Source organism: Phalaenopsis equestris, unplaced genomic scaffold, assembly GCF_001263595.1.
Source record: "Phalaenopsis equestris unplaced genomic scaffold, ASM126359v1 Scaffold000101, whole genome shotgun sequence".
Classification (NCBI taxonomy): domain Eukaryota; kingdom Viridiplantae; phylum Streptophyta; class Magnoliopsida; order Asparagales; family Orchidaceae; genus Phalaenopsis; species Phalaenopsis equestris.
The window spans coordinates 347,736-368,830 of record NW_018164543.1 but is presented as its reverse complement, the minus strand read 5'-3'; the positions used below and the strand labels follow the sequence as shown (position 1 = coordinate 368,830).

The 21,095-nt window shown below is 33.3% G+C and overlaps 1 protein-coding gene across 3 annotated transcripts in view; it reads right to left on the bottom strand.

The window, feature by feature from the left end:
- Nucleotides 1-7,748: 7,748 nt before the first annotated feature.
- The window catches only part of LOC110020570 (ubiquitin-conjugating enzyme E2 7-like), a 42,211-nt gene continuing 28,864 nt past the window's right edge, over nt 7,749-21,095 (bottom strand). The window contains exon 6 of one of the 3 annotated variants that reach the window (XM_020718712.1): nt 7,749-8,149. In XM_020718712.1, coding sequence (XP_020574371.1) covers nt 8,063-8,149 — 87 coding nt within the window. In that variant the 3' untranslated portion in view covers nt 7,749-8,062. Of the gene's footprint in view, nt 8,150-13,215; nt 13,273-21,095 lie in introns of those variants that run through there. The other 2 variants (XM_020718713.1, XM_020718715.1) reach the window with 2 other exon arrangements.

Below are 21,095 nucleotides of genomic sequence, written 5' to 3'. Positions count from 1 at the left end.
CTTTATTATGTTTGTGATTTTTCTAGGGCTGTCTCACATATCTGTTTAGGCTGTTTAGGATAAAATCAATTTTCTATAAAATCCTAATAATAAAAGATTTTGTTTAGTGATACACCTAAAATATACACATTTTTATACCTATTTTTGAGATATTTCACTTTAATGAAAGGTATTTGTGTGTTTTTCTTGTAGGTACAATCAAATGGATGAAAAATGCTAAAAGAAGTGAAAAAAGGTCAAATTTGGAGCAAAAATGAAGAAATGTGCAAAAATGAACGAGGGGGCCTAAGCACTAGAGCATCCGCACTTAAGCGACAGGTACTTTGCGCTTGAGCGCCAAAGTTAGTTACTTGAAGAAATATTAATTGGAGCAAAATTTATTGGAGCAAAATATTAATTGGAGCAAAATTTTGAAGAGGTGTTTGAAGCAATCCTTGATAAAAATGTAAGAAATAGCCCATGGACATGAAAATTCATTCAATTGGCTTATAAAGAGGTATCTTCTAGAAGATTCATTGAATGGGGACACCTTTTTGAAGAGACACCGGGGAACCCCTTGGATTTTTATAAGAATAGACTTAGATTTTCCAAAAGAGGAGACCAGCAACCAACCACCAAAATTTACAACTGCTGCCGCCGCCAGCGACCTTTACTTTATTTTATTTTATTTTGAGTGTTAGTTTGTATTGTGAGAGAATGAAGAGAATTCAAAGGAACTTCAAGACATTTGGTAGAGAGAATTTGAGATAAGTGTTTATCTTTGTGACTACACTTGGTTTTTAATTTTGATTTCTTATTTGTGTGCATGATTTCTACTTTTAAACTCATGTGTGGTTGTGTTTTCTCCAAGAATTTTGAGTTGTTTTTTTTTATCTTTTTCATTAAAATGACAAGTGATTAAATGTTTAAAGGAAGTTTTATGAAGTATTAAACTTCAATGTTGGAAGAAGTTGTGATGATTCAAGACTTTGCACTTCATTTACTTTTTGATTTGACCAATTAAAATGTTAAAACCTATTTTGAGAACATGTAAGATCCGAGATAATATTGTCTTTGTCTCAGTCAACAAATGGTTGCATATTAATTTCATGAATGAGAATGTAGTTCATGGGGTTGAGTGCAAATAAATAGGGAAATATATTTTTAAGGGTGTAGAATTAGAGGACTTTAGAAGGAAATATATTTTTAAGGGTGTAGAATTAGAGGACTTTAGAGTGACAAACTAAAGCCCCCAATTTGATTTATAGTTTTAGGTTTTGATACAAGATGTTAGCCCCTACGAGATGTTAGCCCCTAAGTGGAGGGAGAAGAGGCAACTCTAGAGTGAGAGATAGTATATTCCCTGTCTAAATCGTCTTCAACACTATTTATTCCCTGTCTAGCCTGTCTTCAAGACTATTCAAACTATAGATTAACAAATGTTCTTTGTAAAAACTCTAGTAAGGGTAAAAAATATTATTGCTCCTATTTGACACAACACGTTTAGCATACTTCCACAACTGAATTCCTATGTTTATCATTGATTCATGATATGGAAAAAGGTATTTTACTTATATTGCCTTCATCTTGCAATTATTTTAGTTAAATTAATTAGTTGCTTTCTTTATTTTAAGTTATCAAAAATTACAAAAAGAATCAAACTTTTATTCCTATTATAACATCTTAAGTTTGAGTAAGAATATATATTACTAAGTATTTTGTTATATAAAACTAATCCTTCCGTGGGTTTGATATTCGGGATTTAATCAGAAAGTTCTATATTACTTGATAACGATACGTATACTTGCGTAGTATCCCATGTTGAAATATTATAAATATAATCACATACATCGCATTTTACATCTCTATATATAGAAAGTCAGAATCATCTAGTCAAAATTTAATATTAAAATTGTAACATTTTAAAATGATTATTTTATTTTCTAACTTTGCAGTCCTTGATTGGCCTTCAGGGTAGATTTAAAATGATTTATGTTGCACGAGCTTATCCCAAGTCATATAATAGAGCCTCCATATTAAGGAACTCTCTAGATAATAATTGCATTATATTTTAGGTTCCAAGGAAGAGTATTCTTATGCTTCCAAACTGATTGACCAAGCATATGCTTAGGATATTTTCTATAATGACTAGGCCGTTAAAGTGTAAGTTCTTTTTGGGGTGACTCAGCTTTGAAGATGTGTCATTCATTCTCCTTTATTCTAGAGGACTCCTTATTATTTTCTTGGAAGATGTAAGTCTCAATTATATTCATTATATCCAAGTAGGGTCATAAAGAATTAGATGTTTTTTTCTTCTTTTGACAACAGGGCTGTTAGGATTTCCTAAGATGTAATTAGCTAAAAGAACTTGTCCCTTTGAGAGTTGATTCTGAACCCATAACAAAATATAAAATTTTGGTCCTCCGATTATATATGTGGTATATTTATATTGGTCCTGTAAGTGTAAAAGCTTTCAAGGTGATTTGACCTTTTTTTTTAGCATACACTCTTAATCTACTCCACGAATGTTATCTTATAAAAATATTCATTTTTTTTGTATAAGTTTATTTTATTTTTCTCTTCTGTATCTTCTTCTTGTTTGAATCATTTTGATGATTCTAGAAAAAGTTTCTTTGGAAAATACAATCATAAAATAAAATTTAGACAAGCTAGTAAGTCCAAGTCAAAAAGGACCAAAATAAATCTGGCGACTCCACTGGGGAGGAGACCCTCTCTTCATTTTAGGAGCCTTGCTTACATATTGTGATCTAGTATTCATAACCTTAACAATTTTCCTAAAACTTAATTTATATATTTTTAAACCTTAAAATTCAATTCATCAGCACTTTGGAATCAAAAATCATAATCTGCCATAAAATTTTTAAAAAGTACAACTTTAGCTATTGAATTACTTGAGAGCAAGTAACGTTTCAGTTTGAGAGAATCTGATATGTAGAAAATATAATATGATATTTCTTATATTCTTATGTTCTTTGTCTTCTTATTTATGCTTTGACATCATATTTGTGTTTTATATGTAATGTAAGAAGTCAATATGGGAGAATATAATGAAAAAAAATGGATACTAAATCTTGGACTAGCGCCTAGTCTTCCAAGTCTAGTGCCGCAACACCTGACCCAAAATTCAACTAAAAATTAAGTAGTTGGAAAGTAGACGCCCAAGCCTGGCTCCTAGGCACTCCAATCAATGACCTTTTACCCGCATGAATGGCAGCAGAACGGAAAAGCTAGAGCTCACTCTAGCGCCTATGTGCCCAAAGAATAACTTCCTTTGTAAACCAAGATGAAGAGCCGGAAAAAATTGCACGGAAAAAATGTCCCCCCCCCCCCCCCAAAAAAAAAAAAAAACTAGGTGCCCAACATTGAAGTTAGAGAGAATGGGCATCATGCACTTTTTAAAGATAGCAAGAGCATTTCGTAAATCAAAAGACATTCTTCTAAAGACAATGTTTTACAGGGACTTGTGAAAGTAGACTTGTCATAAAATTATGGTGCAAAAAATATTTGGTGTGATCTTAATACTCAACTAAAAAGTAAGAAATAAGGGTGTCATTTGTTATAGGTATCTATCTTGACTAGGACATCCTCTATAACCCCCCTAAGATATGCCAATGAACTATTAACTAATTAAGAGGATCATTTGAAGGTTGAACATCTTAAAATCCTAAACTCCTAAAGATGGGTAGAGGTATAAGATTGAAGCAATCACCCTAGTCACATAATGTTTTCATAAATAACTTATCTCTTATAATGCAAAGGATTGTGGAACAACCTAGATCCTTCAGTTTTTGTGAAATTTTTTTTTCTATAGAATAACACTACTCAATTAAGGCCACAGTCTCATAATCACCTAGTTTGCATTTTTAAATTAAGGATATCTTTCATAAATTTTACATAACTATGCATTTGTTCTAAAACTTCTACAAATGTGATGTTAATTATTTTTTTAGTATTTCTAGAATTCTAGAGAACTATCGATGCAACTTATATTTTTGAAGCCTTTTAGAGAAAAATGGAAGTGATCTCTTAAGTTCTTTTCTAGGAGATAGGGCTTCATTTCTTAGAAATGGTGTAGATTTATCACTAAGTCTCTCAAGCTTAGGCTCTTCTAAGATAGTCTCTTCCTTAGTCATACACTCTAACTCCCTTCCACTTCTAAGCATAATGGCTTTGCATTGCTCCTTCATTTTATCTTTTGGATTCACTTCAATGTTACTGAGTAATGTCCTTTGGGGTCTAGTACTCAGAGAATTTGCTAACTGCCTCAATTAATTTTCCATGTATTTTATTGTTGCAGCTTATTTGTACAATTGATTGCCTATTTGTAATATTAAATAATTAATTTTTCCTTTAAATTTCAAATAGAAAGTGAATCTAGTTGTTTAAGTGAATCTCAAGTTTGCAAAATTATTCCTCAGCTTGTTTAGTTGCCTAAGGTATTCTATTGGTTACTTTCCCACCAAGTGTTCCATGCATTTTAGTTATTTTTCATGTAGATGTTTAAATGGCATATTTGTGTGTATTGTTAATGTCATTCATTGACACCACATGTATAATACTAGGATCTCCTACTTATCCATAACTATTTTCATTATTATTAGAGATCTTGATATTGAATTCAAATATAAGTTACCTAATTTCTTAGATAAATTTGCTACCTGTAAATTTAGATTGGATAACACATCTTGCTCGTATACATTGGCCACTCTCTTAGGGTTGACTCTCTTTGAAGTCCATTGAAAATTATTAGTGATTGTTTCATCAATATCTGCATAGGCCTTATCGAATAATTTTGTTTTTAAAGACCCTCTACTGCAACTTTTGTTATAATCAATGATCACACTGACTCGTTATAAAATATTTGTATAATTAACCAATAGGGTAGGGCATAGTGTGGGCATTTTCTAAGAAGAACCTTAAATCTCTCACAAGTGTTATAAATAGCCTCACAATTTATTTGGGCGAAGAATGTAATCACATTCCTAAGTTTGGTCATTTTGGACGGAAGAAAGTATTTAATAAGGACTTTATATGCAAGTTCATTCTAGATTGTGATCGGTCCAAGATATATAAAGTTAAGTAATATCTTAGATTTATCCCTAAAGAAAAAGGGAAACAACCTAAGCCTAATAGTATCATTTGAGACACTACAACATCTAAAGGTCCCACAAAGTTTCAAAAAGAAGGCTTTGTGTAGATTAGGTCTTCTATCGTTGAATAACTAAATTGAATGTTTTGTCTTATTACAGGTTTGAGTGAAAAAAGTTTTGGCCTTAATTGTAGGTTTATTGATACTCTAGTGTATTTCTTCTTCCATAGGGTTGGCAAAATCCCTAATAATCTAATCTTGTCATTCTCTTCGTAGTGCAACACTATTAAGGCTGCACGATGGCAGTAACAATGTATTATTGTGACGGTACTCCACATAAATTAAATTTTCATATAATCAATTATAGAATTTTGCAACTTAAACACAACAATCATGTAATAGCATGTAATAGAAATAAAATAAGAAACAATACAATTATCCCTACAACAATGAACTTAAACTTAAAATTTTCAACTAATATTAATCTAAATTGAAAAAAAATATATAACTTTGCTCTTCAACAACGATGTCAAAAACTTAATTTGTAATGCGGTGATGTACAAGTTAATCAAGTAAGTATGTATGTTGACCAAATAAAATATGAATTTTTAAGTCTTCGTTATCAATCTCATGAGAAACAAGTAAATTATGAAAATAGATAATTACCAATCTTCTAATTCTTGTTTAATTCAAATGATTTGATTTTAAAATATTTTTAAAGTCTAATTTAAAAGCGTCTAATCTAAAGGATTAAGTGTGTTCCATTACTTGATAAATTTCTTTGAATTGGTTCATGCAACATTCCGTGATCCTCCATTAAATTTTTCTAAAGTAGTTGACAATAATGGACAATTTTTCTTATTTTTCTTTTCCGAGACTTAACAAGCATTTGAATATCATATTATGGTTAAGTTTCCTTAACCTCAAAAGAATCTAAGAATTACCTATTCCCCTAACAAGATTGCAAATACTTCTTGGCAATATTTATATTCCACTAAATATTTGTATTTTAACTTAGTTGTACTTTTAGTCTTCTTTTGAAAGTTCTATATTATAATAATTTTTAACACCCCAAATGGTTGGTTCAAAATGTAAATGAGGTTTAGAAAGTTAAAACATCAATTTTTGCCTTTAATCCCTATGTATCTAACATGGATTCACCTAAATTTTACTTGAACAACACACAAAAACAAAAGAATTAGTTCCACAACATAAGTCTAAAATAAAATGCATTCCCATTAAAAAAAGAATAGACTCTACAAGAAAAAGGATATGAAAGATAAAGCCCGAAATACAATCCTTGCTCCAATGCACTTCCTTCTCCAATTAGGTCATCCACTTGCTTCCTTTGCAATGTCTCTCAATACAAGCTCTCATTTCACACCCACAAGTGAAACCCTAAACAAAGAAAGCAAAAAATAAAAAATAAAAAATCATGAAGGCTCCTAAAAGCTTGCCAAAGTCCTCCCTTTGTCCAAAATATATCTTCTTTTAGGAATTTATGTCCAACCGTCACTAGACCAACCCAAGTTGAAGGCATTGATGAGCGCAAATCGTTACTACGTGGCTTTACGGGATTAAGACGTGGCAGTATTGGATCTGAACACAAGTTTTTATGATCTCTGAATTTTGAATTAGGGTTTGGGTGTAACGGTTGTTCCTTTTTAGGGTCAGGGTGCTACTGTGCGGGCACTGAGATGCTTGTTTCAAGCATCGTACCATCTTGTCATTGGGTCTTTGACACAAAAAAAATCCTCTTTGGGCATCTTTGCGTTGCTCCATCGATGTTGAGGCATTATCAAACTAGTGTCCCAGCACCATGTACTTAGAGGTAGGCATTGAGCATGTTTACAATTATCTTCTAAATAATATGTTCTACATATATTTGTATAAATAGACAAAATATACAAAAAAAAAACAATACAAACAAAAAATTGACGCACAATGTAAAAAAGTATCAAATATTCATACTATTTTTCACACTTATCATGGGTGGCCCCGCCTATCCTGTGGGTCCACTTATTATGACCCCACCCTAGCCCATAAGGCTGTACTCCTAGACTATTGATTCACTTGCCAGGCCTCTCGCCCAGCCAATAAAATCCCTTGCCTAGCTTGAAGATCCATTCATCATGAGAACTTGCCCATCAGAGCCGCTCATCAAAATCACTAATCTATCGTCTACATGTGCACTCATTAGTGCAAGGGGCACTTGCCCAAACTACAGGTTTCCATGTTAAATCTTTCCCCCATCCTGCAAGTCTAATAACCATCAGTCATCTACCCCAATCACTAGAAGCCATTCGCCTCATCACCCTACTTCTAAAATCACAATAACTTTTTTTTACTGCTATTATTCTTTCAAATTTTCCATTAAAATATAATAATCTAAAAAAATTGATTCAGAGTTTTTTAAACTGCTTGCACTACCAAAAAATTTCCAAGAAATTATTTTTCCTGCAACAGAAACTATCTTCCAAATTAAAAATAAAAATAAAAAATAATACAGCCATTTAGAAGCAAAACCCAAGTTTAGTTTAAAATAAGCTATTTTTTTACTCTGATAATTTAATATTATTTTCAATGCCACTATGCATTAACAATTCAATAATCTAAAAAAAAAAATAGAGAATGGTTAACTCTTTCAATACACTCGTCGACAACAACAACAAAGACAAGCCTTTATCCCACTAAGTGGGGACGGTAAAAATAAATCTCGCCAATTCAATTCATCAAACATGTAAAACATGAAACCTGCTATTTCTCTATTATAACCAAGTAACGTCTCTCCTTAAGAAACCCAACATCAATAAATTCTACACAAACATATAGAAGACGACAAGACATCCAAAAAGACATCGACAACCAAATGATTCTCTCCCACAAACACGCTTCTGCTTGAGCAAAGAAAGTTGCTGCAGCTTGGTTTTTAGCTCCACTTACAACAGCAGAGGTCTTTAGGCTTTTATATAATCATAGCATCTCTTGGGACTGCCTCACGATGCGCCGAACTTTCTTCTTAAAATCATCCTTCCTCTCCCTCCATTCTTTCTGCAAAAGCTAACAAGAAAACTATGAGCTGAAGCCACTAGACGCATGCATGCTAATATTAATGAGATTTTAGTTGCAACATTTATGTTTAGCTTCCCTTGCTAAGTTACAAAAATTTCTATGCTGACCCAACTTCTGCTTAAAAAAAAATAATAAGGTCGATAATACTAGAATCAATTTTAACAAAAGCCTATGTTTTTGCAACATTTCAAAAACTATTATCTGATAGAACTACAATGCTCAAAACACATTTTTAGGCTTCGTTTGATAATATAACATGGTGAAATAAAAGTTATCATTTCTCTCATTGACATGACAAGTTTCTCTGAACTCTGAGCTAAGGAACAGGCGAATATTATATATACAGATTTCTATAAAAAAAATTATGCATGTTGAAATATGAGCTTAGAAATACTAGTTGCAGGCTACACAGAAAATAAGAGAGGAAAAAATACAGAACATGGAGGAGAGAAATCACTAGCAGCTTTTCGAAGTCATTTCATAGGGATAACACGAAGAGACCACATTTATAGAATTAAGACAGAAATCTACCACAGAAAGATGGTTATCATGCCATAGATCAATGCCTGTGATGCACTGCAAGAGAGGTGGCTGCACAATGGTCAGGAAATAATGGCCAATTTATCAGATATGGTTGACGCATTTTCCAGCCAACTAAGCCAGTTGAGAATTTGAGAAATTAAAATCTTAAAGAAGGCATTACACCCAAATAACTTCCATAGTTGCTGTAGTAAGAGTTCTTTTTCCAGCCTTGGTAGCAGACCGAGCAATTATCTGTGGTTTCTTAACACACCATGACATGAGTGCGACAAATCATTATTTTCGATCAAAAGAAAATCATCCATATAAATACGCAAATAAATTTTAGTTTTTCAATATTTTAGAGAAGCAAAGATGGATAGACAATTCCTGTGGAGATACTATCGTTGCAGAGGTTGAGACGGCAAACTATTGATGGAGGGGTTTACTTCAAGCTATAGAGTAGCTTTTAATGAAGTAAACATGGTTATCTTAATTGTGATCTTTAAATCTAAGTGGCTGTATCACAATAAAAGAGCTTCCATTTTGCAATGCCATTTTTTTCATGAGCATGCGGACAGTCAAGTTGAAGATTGATCCATAATCAGTGAAAATTCTGTTAAGAAAGAGGTTAGTGTATTCAGCACCCACATAAGTTCAAAGAATTTGAATTTTTTTTATGGAATTGATTTTCAATGAGATCTTTAAGATGAATAAATTTTTAAGTGGTTTCTAATTTAACATCCATTGTATATAGCCAAAAAATTTTTGAGAAAAACCATCAACAATTTTATCCTTGATTAGAGCAAACATGCATTAGTGTGAATCAGTCTATAGGAAAAGGTTTATGTATAAAAGAAACCAAAAAAACATATTTTGTGATTTTTTGCAAGAGCACGCAAGGTACAGTCAAAAGAATATGCCGAACTGCTGATTTGATGATAAGTAGATTTCTACAAAAAGAAACTGTGTTAGATGAACAGTGACAATACCGATGATGACAGACTGCAGAGTTGGATGGGTTGACAAACAGGGTGTGATGTTTGGAATGCAAAGAGCTGGGGGAGGAAGGATCAACTGGATAGTCCTTAACGATACAATGTGTTGGTCCTTCAATCCTTAATAATGTAACTAGAAGAATCAAATGAGATGTAACAACAAGAGTTATGTTAGCCTTGAACAGAAAAGATTAGGGGTGAGATTTATAGGTTGAGGAATTGGGACAAACGAAGCTTTTGATTGGACATGGAAAGAAGACCTCGAGTCCTCGACCAAAGTGAAAAATTGTTAAAGTATATTCATTGTCGAGAGGCACCTATTGTTACGGTGATATAAATAAAAATCTTGGAGCTAATATGGATCATAGATGAGGTAAGTAACTCCTGAATCGAGATACCAATCTGAATTTTGTTGTTGAGATGTTATTGGAGCTTGATATTGATAAGAAAGATCAAGTCGATGCCAGCATTTTAAAAGGGTGTGACTAAGTTTACTACAGATCTAAAGTTTTGGGTTATTTGTGATTTGTCACCACAGAATGAAAACCAGGTTTGAAGGATGTCCTGGACGAAAAGCCTCTAGTGCTTTTGATTGAAAAAAAAAAGTATGGAGGTCTGTGCCCCCCTAGAGGTATTGAGAGCTATTTGGTCATCAAAAGTTAAGAGGGAAAGAAACCACATATAGCTTTGGCAACAAGATAAATAATTTATTTTTGGGTGGCTGCAGCTTTTAAAACGTGGTTGTAAAAGGTGATGGCAAAATTATGGCGAAGAACAACTTCTTAGGAAGCTGAGGTGGGAATTATATATAAATAATTTTTCCATAAAAATTAGATAGTAGCTCTTTTACAGCCACCATAATAACAAGTCATATTGAAAAAAAAAAACAATTTTCCACCATTAAAATTTCTAAAAAGTAGCAGAAAGTAGTTCCCCGAGCAAAATTATGATGTCGGCTGAAACGCAAAGTATGCAGAAAACTATCCCAACTCACACATAACAGCAAATAAAGAACATTAAGATTTATAAGTTGAATATTGATGTAATCATTGTTTCAAATGCCAGATATGAAGCAAAGAGACCATTAAGCATATACAAAATGATAACTTCGAGATTAAGTGAAGAACTAGCAGTGGCAGGCATCGACTTGCTTTAATGTCTACAAGTAATAGCATCATTAGGAGGACTTCAATGCTAATATGATGCAGGCCATTCTTTATATGTAATATTTGAGACAACTGCGATGTACTGCGAGAGAAGTGGCTGCACAACAGTGAGTTAATAACGGTCATGCCACTAGACTCAGTTGAGGTATTTTCCAACTACTAATCAACAGCAATCTTATCAACAATGGGCAGCTTATCATTGCATACTGATTGAAATTGTGAAATGGCACATTTTTTAAGGAAGAAAAAAAGCAAAAAAAAAAAAGGTAATATCAAATGAAGCCTTCAGACATGTGACAAAAAAGAAAGACCATACAGAAATGAAAAACTTCACAAAAGCATTGGATCACAAATTTTACTACGAATGTGGGTACTTCCGACTAATCAGTGAAATGGTTGGCGCTACTACAGGCCTCCTAATGCAAGTAATTCGCCAGGAAAAGAGACAAAAATAGTTACAGAAGCGGAGTGGCCTGATCAGCTAGTATTTACGGTATATCATGACACCAGAAGGCTATAGCACCAAGTATGGCATATGGATGACGGAAAATCCTATTACATGATGATTGTTCTAATGATTTCACAAAATTATCTGGATATTAAACTATCTAATGTATTCAGATGACGACAAGCATAACCATTCTGAGTAATCCAATCTCTCAAAAATTATAATATGATAGTCACATAACTGAAGAAGATTTTCGTGTAATGAGTATAAACTCTATAAAAAGTAGGCATGAAATCTAGATAATCCAATGGATCGATAATACTAGTATTGACACACAAAAATGCCTAGTTCAAAGGCCAATCATGGGAAATTCAAGAGTGAATGAATCATGTATACAGAGAAAGTATAAATTACTGACAGTACTATTAAAATATTCGTGGATGCAGAAAATATTGCTAAAGTAATGTATTCATACGATGCACATAAAAGCAAGTAAGCTGTGCTGGAATAGCAGTTTCTATAATAGCATCTCAATTATCTTTACTACTGAATAGAGTGTGAACCCAGTTTTAGGATTCTCCAGCAAGAAAGCTAACGAGCCATTTAAAAATCTGTGATTAAAATTATAGCGAATGATTAAAGATGGAAAAATCTCAAAATTAATAAGCTCAAATACCAAGCCTAAAGGGGAAATTGAAACTAAAATGAAAATAAACCATCCAAGCAATAGGAAAAATTAGGAGCAGTTAGTTTTCTTGACAAAAAGAGAAGCAAAAATATGTCAGTTCTCGCCATGATGATAAGTTTGAGTATAAAACAGGTGAAGGTACCTTCAATGAACCTTTATTTTCTGTTTAATAAATTTACTTCATGTTTATCTTTTCACTCAAAATATTGAACATTCATCTTTTGGAAATTGTGTAGATTGGAATTTAATAACCGTTTTTTAAATTATATGAGTTTAGTTGTTTACTTTTCGGTCTTTTTCACCTATTAGGACATCAATTTTTAATCTTAGTGTTAAAGAATAGGTGCAGTATGCAATAAGCAAAGTTTAGTTCTCTCTCCATTTCATTTCATAAATGATATATCACGTCAGACGTTTGCTCTCCAAAAATAGAAAGTTTATTCTAAAGTTTTTTGTTTCAGATACAGCACTTGTAATTGGGTTGCATAATATGCAATAGTTGGGACAAAGGCATTTTTTTATGCCTTCTATATTTAGCTGTACAGCTTGAGGTGAAAAAGGGTTAATGTGGATAGAAAAAAAAAATTTGATGAAAGGTGCTTTTATTCCAAAATATTTTTTTGTAAGCTAAAACTTATTTTGCCAAACGCTCTGGATTTGGGATATAGAAAGATTAATGTAACTGAAATTAAGGGTCTGCTTGGGGCAGCTGCAGATTATTTATGATCTGTTGATAAGCAAATCATCCTGACAATTTGATAATCTCCAAATTATCAAGATAAGTTGGCTTTTAGTTTAAGGGAGTTTATTATGAACAATTTATTTGTAACTGTTGTTGGATAAATGATCATTTTACACTTGTTTAATGATGTTATTTGCAAACAGACGTATATGAGAAAAATAATAGATAAAACATAAGTCTCAAACCGTTACAGATCAGTTCAAAAAAATAGCATACACTCTCTCGTGAGTATTAAAAGAAATAAAATAAAGAGAAATATAATTATAACTACAATTAAAAATATTAGAATGTTTAATTTAAAACTCTCACGTCGCATGTCCTCAATTGCATGTTCTTCTAGGAAATCATCGTACCCCGATCACTGTTAGCAGCGGAATATGTTAGAATGTCGGCCCAGCGGAAGATTTCGCAGCGTGCTGAAACTCCCCTCCGACAACCGTAGAACTGTCTCCCACTGCTGTGAGGTTATCGTGACATGAATAAGGGAGTCAGTAATCCGCAGTAACACAACACAACCCAGGAGGTCCCTGAAATCCTAAAACTCAAGTTGCTACAGAAAAACAAAGAAATCATTTGTCAGATCAGAAAATTAAATGAAGTTCTATAAATCTATAAGAGAGCCGAATTAAATGAAAATCGTCTCGAACGAAAAAAGCATAAAAAATGTGTGCGGCCTCAAACAAGTAACTACACCAACCCAAGCGTTTGTCACTACAAGGAGACAGTGAACCTTCAAAAACAATGAGTTGTTAGTTACTTTTAACAGACGGGGATGATCGTCCTGGGATACATGTGCCTATTACCAAAAAAAAACCATCTAATAGATTCTCAAATACCGATGCATTGAGAAGAAAAGAGGACCAAGGTTGTCATCTTTAGGATTTCACACGCAATACCAATAGGATATGATCATCCTGTGTCAGATGTGTATATCACCAAAAAAAGATCATCCACATAAATCCTCATAATCAGATGCACCCAAAAGAAGTGAGGATATGGGTTGACTTCATTAAGAATACACATGCAACACTAGATAACAACGAATCGGTCATCCAAAAGAACTCATAAGGCCATATTTTTCATCATTCATCACTGACCTCACACCTCCACAAAAAAAAGAAAAACAAAACAAATAATAAAAAACAAATTTCAAACACTTAATTCTGATATATTCGAAAGTATTAATGAAACAAAAAATTTCTTAATAAAATCATAAATCCAAATTCACAATACTACGAAATACATACGAAAAAACCTATAGTCTAATAAATAAATAAGAGAAGTTAAATCAGCATCCACAGATAGCATCTGCGATAGACTCCTTTAAAGCAGTCATCTCGACTACACCTCCACTGTTCTGAGTTTTAAATTCATTTGCCTCTATCTCATCCTTAGGTAATTAATGCCCAACCAGAAATTTTGAATGTTCTGGAGAGACATGCACCTGATCGTCATCAGCCAAACTGAAGTTTGTATCTGATTGAGAGGGATATCGTCCGATTAAAGTTGTGAAGTGTCATAGTGGTCACCACAATATGCACCTGTTTGGAAAATGTATACGATGACATATCACGTAAGATGACTCATTTCTTCTTTCAAACTCCTAATGTTCTTTCAATTACCACGCATAAGGAGTAGTGATGTTTGTTAAATATTTTTTTTTCTGTCACAAATCGTACCACTTGCTCTCTCAAAATCAAGAATATGGTATCTGGTGTCTAGATAGGGCTTCAAGTAGCCCCTTTGAATCATATATCCGACATCAACCAAATAAGATTTCTCTGTTATGAAAGACACTATTAATTACAAATAATACATATAAGTAATAGGTTTACATAGCTAAACAAACCTGGAGGCGGGTGAGAGAAACACTGCGTTTTATTCCTAATTGCATAGGGTACACTCCCTTCCCATCCCGTCATTACAATTGTGAAACACATGTTAAAGTCACATACTGTCATGACATTTTGGGTAGTTGAATAACTCTGACCAATATATGCTACATTTTCGTGGCTGGGTAGTCGGGCATCAACGTGTGTAACCGTCGATGCCCCAATCCAATTTTATTTTTTATTATTAGAAACTCATTACATTCTGAAGTTAACGTAACACACTAATAAAACTTACCTTGAAATATGACATATAACGAAGATCATTGGCAATTTGTTCAGGAGTGGTAGTGAACAATGGATCATCTGGCTTAATGATTTTTGACGCTAAGCTCACAACTGCTTATATACCTTTGGAGAAGTATCGACGAATTGTTTTTGAGGAATACTGAAATCGCTTCACAGCTCCTCTAACTGATTCATTGTGTTAGAGAATATATAATATTATAGTCAACACCTCCCTAGTTGTTGTTCTAGAAGAACCTTGGAGGTGGTGGTTAAGACATAACTCATAAAGGAGATCCAAAAAAATGGGTACAATCATTTGAAAAATGTTGTTGAACCTTATCGGATGTCCAGAAAGCATCTCACCCACCAATTTATCCCCAACAAAGAAGGACGTCATGTGTGATATTCGACCAGTGCTGAAGCGGCAGTACTCCAACAACAATATCGCAATAAATGCAGCCCATGTCATTCTTTTACGGTGTTCTTACTGCGGATCCATCCTAAAAGGAGAAAGGTAGTAGCATAAAATAAATTGTGGAGAAGTAACAGTAGCAAAATGAAATATTTAAAATATCAAGGACTACAAAGCATCAAAAAGTAATTACATATATTGTTCTGGAGAATAAATAAGACTGTCCAAAAAAATATCAAAAAAAAAAAACTAATGACAGCAACATATAAAACAAACTCATTTTTCCACCTAAACACACAAATATTCAATCCGTAGTTCGGGCCAAAATGTCATGAATATTTGCCTACGGGTAGGGTCCTCAAATTTTTCGACACATTTTGAATGAAAGCGTATATCGGCAACTACTTATGAAATAACATCCAAAGCTCCAATAAAGTCTATGATGGTGTTGTCAGGGGGAGCGGCAGGCGGCGAAGCTGCAAAAGCATCAATCAGTTTATGAAATGATTTTTTCACGAAAATGTCCTTATCTTTTCTTATCCTGCTAAGCCTGGGCCTCTTTGACAGGGAACTGGACTCCTACATCTCCTTCTGATTAATATCAGGCCCTTCTTCGTCAGCTATAACCTGCTCAGGTGGCAAGTCATCTGATATGCCTGCAAACCACAACTCGCTTGGGTTGAATGCATGTTTTCCCGTCGCGACAACCCCCTTAAACATTATGTCCAGTTTATTTACGAACTCCGGCTCAATTTCGCACTGTTTATAATTTTTTATTGTCGGCATTGCCTGTAACATTATAGAGAAGGGCGGTTTAGAGGGTTTATTAGTATAATTATTACTTCTAATTTTTCAACCCACAATTCATCTGGAGCATTGATTGTTCGCTTGATAGGATCCCAACCCAACCCGGTAGATCCACGTTTCAGCTCCTTCCATATTTTCCACTCCTTCAATTAATCTCATTTGCTTTTGAATTTTAGTTTGTAGTAATCCCTTCCCGTCAATTTTTTGAACCTCTTCGTAATATTTTGTCAACCATCCTTGTTAAAATATGTGGTTGGTCTATTTCCGATCTCAATTTCGAGATTGCAAAAAATATTCATTACTTCCTTATCCCACATAGCTGACGGATCTCCTTCATTCATCTTAATCATATTAGAGCTAAATGAAGAATTAATAGTTAAACAAATTAAATTAACATATAATATCTTGTTAAACCATTGTGCAATGAGGACGAATAAGTCTAATTAAAAAAAAAATCAAAGAATAATGAAAAATAAAAAATAAAACTGAAAACATCTGCCTCATATATGCCTCTTATATGCGTCATATATGCCTCATGAACGCCTCATATATGGATAATGCCTCAATATTTGCCTCAATATTTGCCTCAATATATGCCTCAGTACATGTCTCAATATATGTCTCAACATTTGCATCAAGTATGATTAAAGCCTCAACATATGCCTCATACATGCCTGATATATGGATAAAGCCTCATATATGTCATTTAAATGTCTCATATAAAAGCAAAAAGTCTCATATACGCATAAGAACAATATACCAAAGCAGGCACAAACAAGCCAGCCATTCGGATCCATGTACTGGAAAGACCAAGTAGGGGCCATGCACAAGCAAGCCAAACATTGAAATAACATTGGAGGATATATGGTTTGGAAGCAAAAACTTTAAGCTGTGAAATTTCCATTGAAACCAAAAGAAACATTATGCTATTAAACCTCATTGGAAGCACGTTTAACATTCACAATTCTCAATTGGAATGATTCGAGTAGGTCACAAAAACTTCAAACCACAATGTCATTGAAAGAAATACACCAAGAATTGGAATAACTATCAACCATCCTTCTCAACCTTAGCAAATCACAACAAGAATTGGAGCAACTGCCAACCACAACCATGATTCCAGCATGGTTTGGAAGCACGTTTATTATCTACATTTCACTAAGCCCAATGAACCACTTACACAGTTAATGAAACCATCCAATTTCAGATAAATGAACTTTAAAGAATGTCCAATGGAGGCATGAATGTGCTCACTGCCTCTTTCATCTTTTTTTTATTGAAACAAAGAGGTAGCCAATGAAGTTAACACCATCAATTGGTTGAATGCATGATCGCATTTCATGAAATATGTACTCATCTAATTCCAACATGTACAATAGAGAGCAGACGACTCAACAATAATGAGAAGAGTGGATAAAACAATATTACTTTTTATGAACCTCATGCACATTCAAATTGAATGAAACAAATGTAAATCAAAGCAGTAAGAAGTAGTTGATGAAACAATTTCACTACTATATAACCAACATCAATAAAGTATAAATTCAGGAATGCTCGATGAAATCAAAATGAGAAAAGCACAATCCATTGATATTGACCATACTCTATGATTATAGAAATGAATCCAGATTTCACCAGCGAGAAAAGAAACATGATGAAACTTTAAAGAACGAATAGAATTTGGTCTAAGCCAAACTGATCTGTTTTCTCAGTTTCAATTCCCAACAAGCTTACAAACTTTGATCAAGATGTTTGTGAGAAGGACAAAATGAAAATCAAAATAAGAAGATCACACCCATAAAATTTCTTAACTTTCTTTCAGCAAAAAGAACATTCCTCGACAGAGAAAATGACAAACAATTATTAGGAAGCAAATTTTATACATTCATCAGCTTAATCCAATCCAGTCCAGTCGAACCAGACTTCAGAAAAGAACTAATGCAAATTATAGGATTCTTACCTCCAACTACTCATCGAATTGAATGAAACCAATGTAAACCAAACCATTATAAACTAGTTGATGAAATAAGAATGATGAACAACTGACCAAATCAAAACCCATGCCCAATAGTGATTCAAGGAGAAGAGCAAGTTTCATACCAATACAAGAATCCAAACCCGTTATCTGAGAATTTGTCAAGTTTCATACAATACCAATACAGAAATAAAAAACCAGTTCTTTGTCACGCATCCCCAACTGTTATGTCCACACTTTCAAAATTTCCTAAGAATCCAAACCCATTATCACTCACAAGTACTGACCATTCACATTGCACAAATTAGGTATTGAACACCTTCAAGGAATCCATTATTTCTCCCTTCAAAGTACTGAATCATCACAAAATGAAAGCAACTAAAAAAAATTCCCATCTACTCATAAAGGAAACAAAATCAGTTACTATATGTACATGCATTGTGTTAAATTCAATGCTAATGAACTAGCCAAGTTTAGATATACCAAAAATAAAGATGGTCATATGTTAAAAATATATGGTGGATGCAAAGCCTGTAGGAACAAGGGCATTTCTCACAGTTAACTACATTTCTCACAGTTCATACCCATCTTCTCATAATTGAATTTAAATGCATTCACCCAATAATTTTTCAATGTGTTTCTCACAGTTGCATAGACAGTAGGGTTAACAAAAACCCAGTAGGAACAGGACATACCAAAATAAAAAATCGCTGAAACAAATTTCGCAGAGAAGGAAAAAAGCACGTCCAATACCATAGGTCGTAAGAGGATAACAAACAATGGAGGATAATGTATAATCCATACATACAAGAAGACCATTAATGCACGTGCAATACCATAGGTCGTAAGAGGGGCTGTACGCAATGACCTTCATATATTAGGTAGAAAACCCATTAATGCATCGTATGAATATACTACTGTGTAATCCAAAACACTGCATTAATGGGAGATACATGCACTGGGTTTACCTTTCTATTTGCACTTCTTTTGGGCTGTTTGACGTCAGAGCAGGCTTCGTACAGCTATTGTTATGCCTTAAATTGCTGTTTATCGCAATGGCTGGCCAATTAAGAATAAGTGACCGAAATTAATTCATATCTCAAACTATAACATGTTTTATTTCCTCCCATACATGGAACCTAGGAAATAGATATTCAGTTTCTTACCGCCAATAGCACCAACTTTTTATGAAAAAAAACATTACGCTCATACCCTTCTTTTTAACTCTCGCATAAAATCGTATGTGCCAAGCTTGAACTCTAGACTTAACAAACATGTTTTACATTACATTCATACTTAAGCTCATTGCTCTCACTACGTAATTAAAACTTAATTTTTCGTCAATCCACCAGAAAAGAGAACACTTAGGTACTTCTAAAATGCATAAATTTGTATCTTAGGCTATATCCAAAGAAAAGGATCCTCCAACAAATTTTACCACACTTATTTTCTTCTAGACACTTAAACACTGCCGTTGCCGGTCCCAAGCCCGGATGAGAAAAGTGGAGGGTTGCGTTAGGTAGTCGACAGCCAGCGTAAAACTTGTCGAAAAAATCATGACATGAATCCTTTTGATCATTGTGTAAGTGCTAGGGCGTCCCCTGGAAGCGACGCGCTGTATAGCCTGAATACAGTGAAAAGTGTGCAAGGGCCGCTACACCGGCGCCCGGGTGTAGTGTTAAATAAGCAAGGGTTCCCACATTACGGGCGAATGCGGGTAAAGAAGTTAGTCCATGAAACTAATGAAACTAATATTAGGATAGGATCTTGGAATATAGGCACTCTCAATGGTAAATTAATGGAATTAGTTGATATTATGATTCATAGGAAAATTAATATCTTATGTATTCAAGAAACTAAGTGGGTGGGAGAAAAGGCTAAGGAGATTGATAATTTAGGTTTTAAACTTTGGTATTCTGGTAAGAGTCGCACTAGAAATGGTGTAGGTGTAATTATAGATAAGAGTTTGAAAGATAATGTTGTAAAAATTAATAGAGTTGGTGATAGAATTATAGCCCTTAAGATTATCATTGATACTAAGATTTTTAATATTATAAGCGTTTATTCTCCTCAAGTAGGTTTAGATACAGGGTCTAAAGATAAATTTTGGAATGACTTAGAAGACTTAATACAAATGATACCTCTTGAAGAAAGAATTTTTATTGGAAGAGATTTAAATGGACATGTCGGTAGAGTGGTAGAAGATTTCAGAAATATTCATGGTGGCTACGGTTTTGGAGTAACTAATGAAGAAGATAAAGTTATTTTAGATTTTGCTTTAGCGTTTGATTTTGTTATTACTAATACTTTATTCAAGAAAAGGGATGAACATCTTATTACTTATAAGAGTGGATCTAATAAAACACAAATTGATTATTTTCTTATGAGAAGAAGAGATCGTCATGATTGTAAAGATTGTAAAGTCATTCCAAGTGAAAATTTAAATACCCAACATCGTTTATTAGTTTTAGATTTTAAGATTAAGAGTTGTAAAATAAAAAATACCAGGACTCATCATTGCAGAATTAGATGGAGAAACTTAAAAGATACAAATAAAATTAATTTTATGAGTAAAATTCAAGATTTCAAAATTTGGGATATTCATGAAGAAGCAAATGTGATGTGGGATAAAGTAACAAACGCTATTAAACATGTAGCAAAAGATGTTCTTGGAGAATCAAAGGGAAAAATATTTACAAATAAAAATAGTTGGTGGTGGAATAATAATGTGCAAGAAAAGAAAAAATATAAGAAGTTATGTTATAAAAATTGGTTTAAATGTAAAAACTTAGAGAACTAGAGAAAATATCAAACGGCTCGCAGAGAGTCTAAAAGAACAATCTGTGATGCTAAAAATTCTGCTTTTAATGATCTTTATAATAGATTAGATACTAAGGAGGGTGAAAAATATATGTATAAACTAGCCAAACAAAGAGAAAAGAAAAGTAAAGATTTAACTCAAGTAAAGTGTATTAAAGATGAAAATCAAAAAGTACTTTTCTTAGAAAAAGATATTCAACATAGGTGGGTGAGTTACTTTGATAAACTTTTTAATGAAGTTT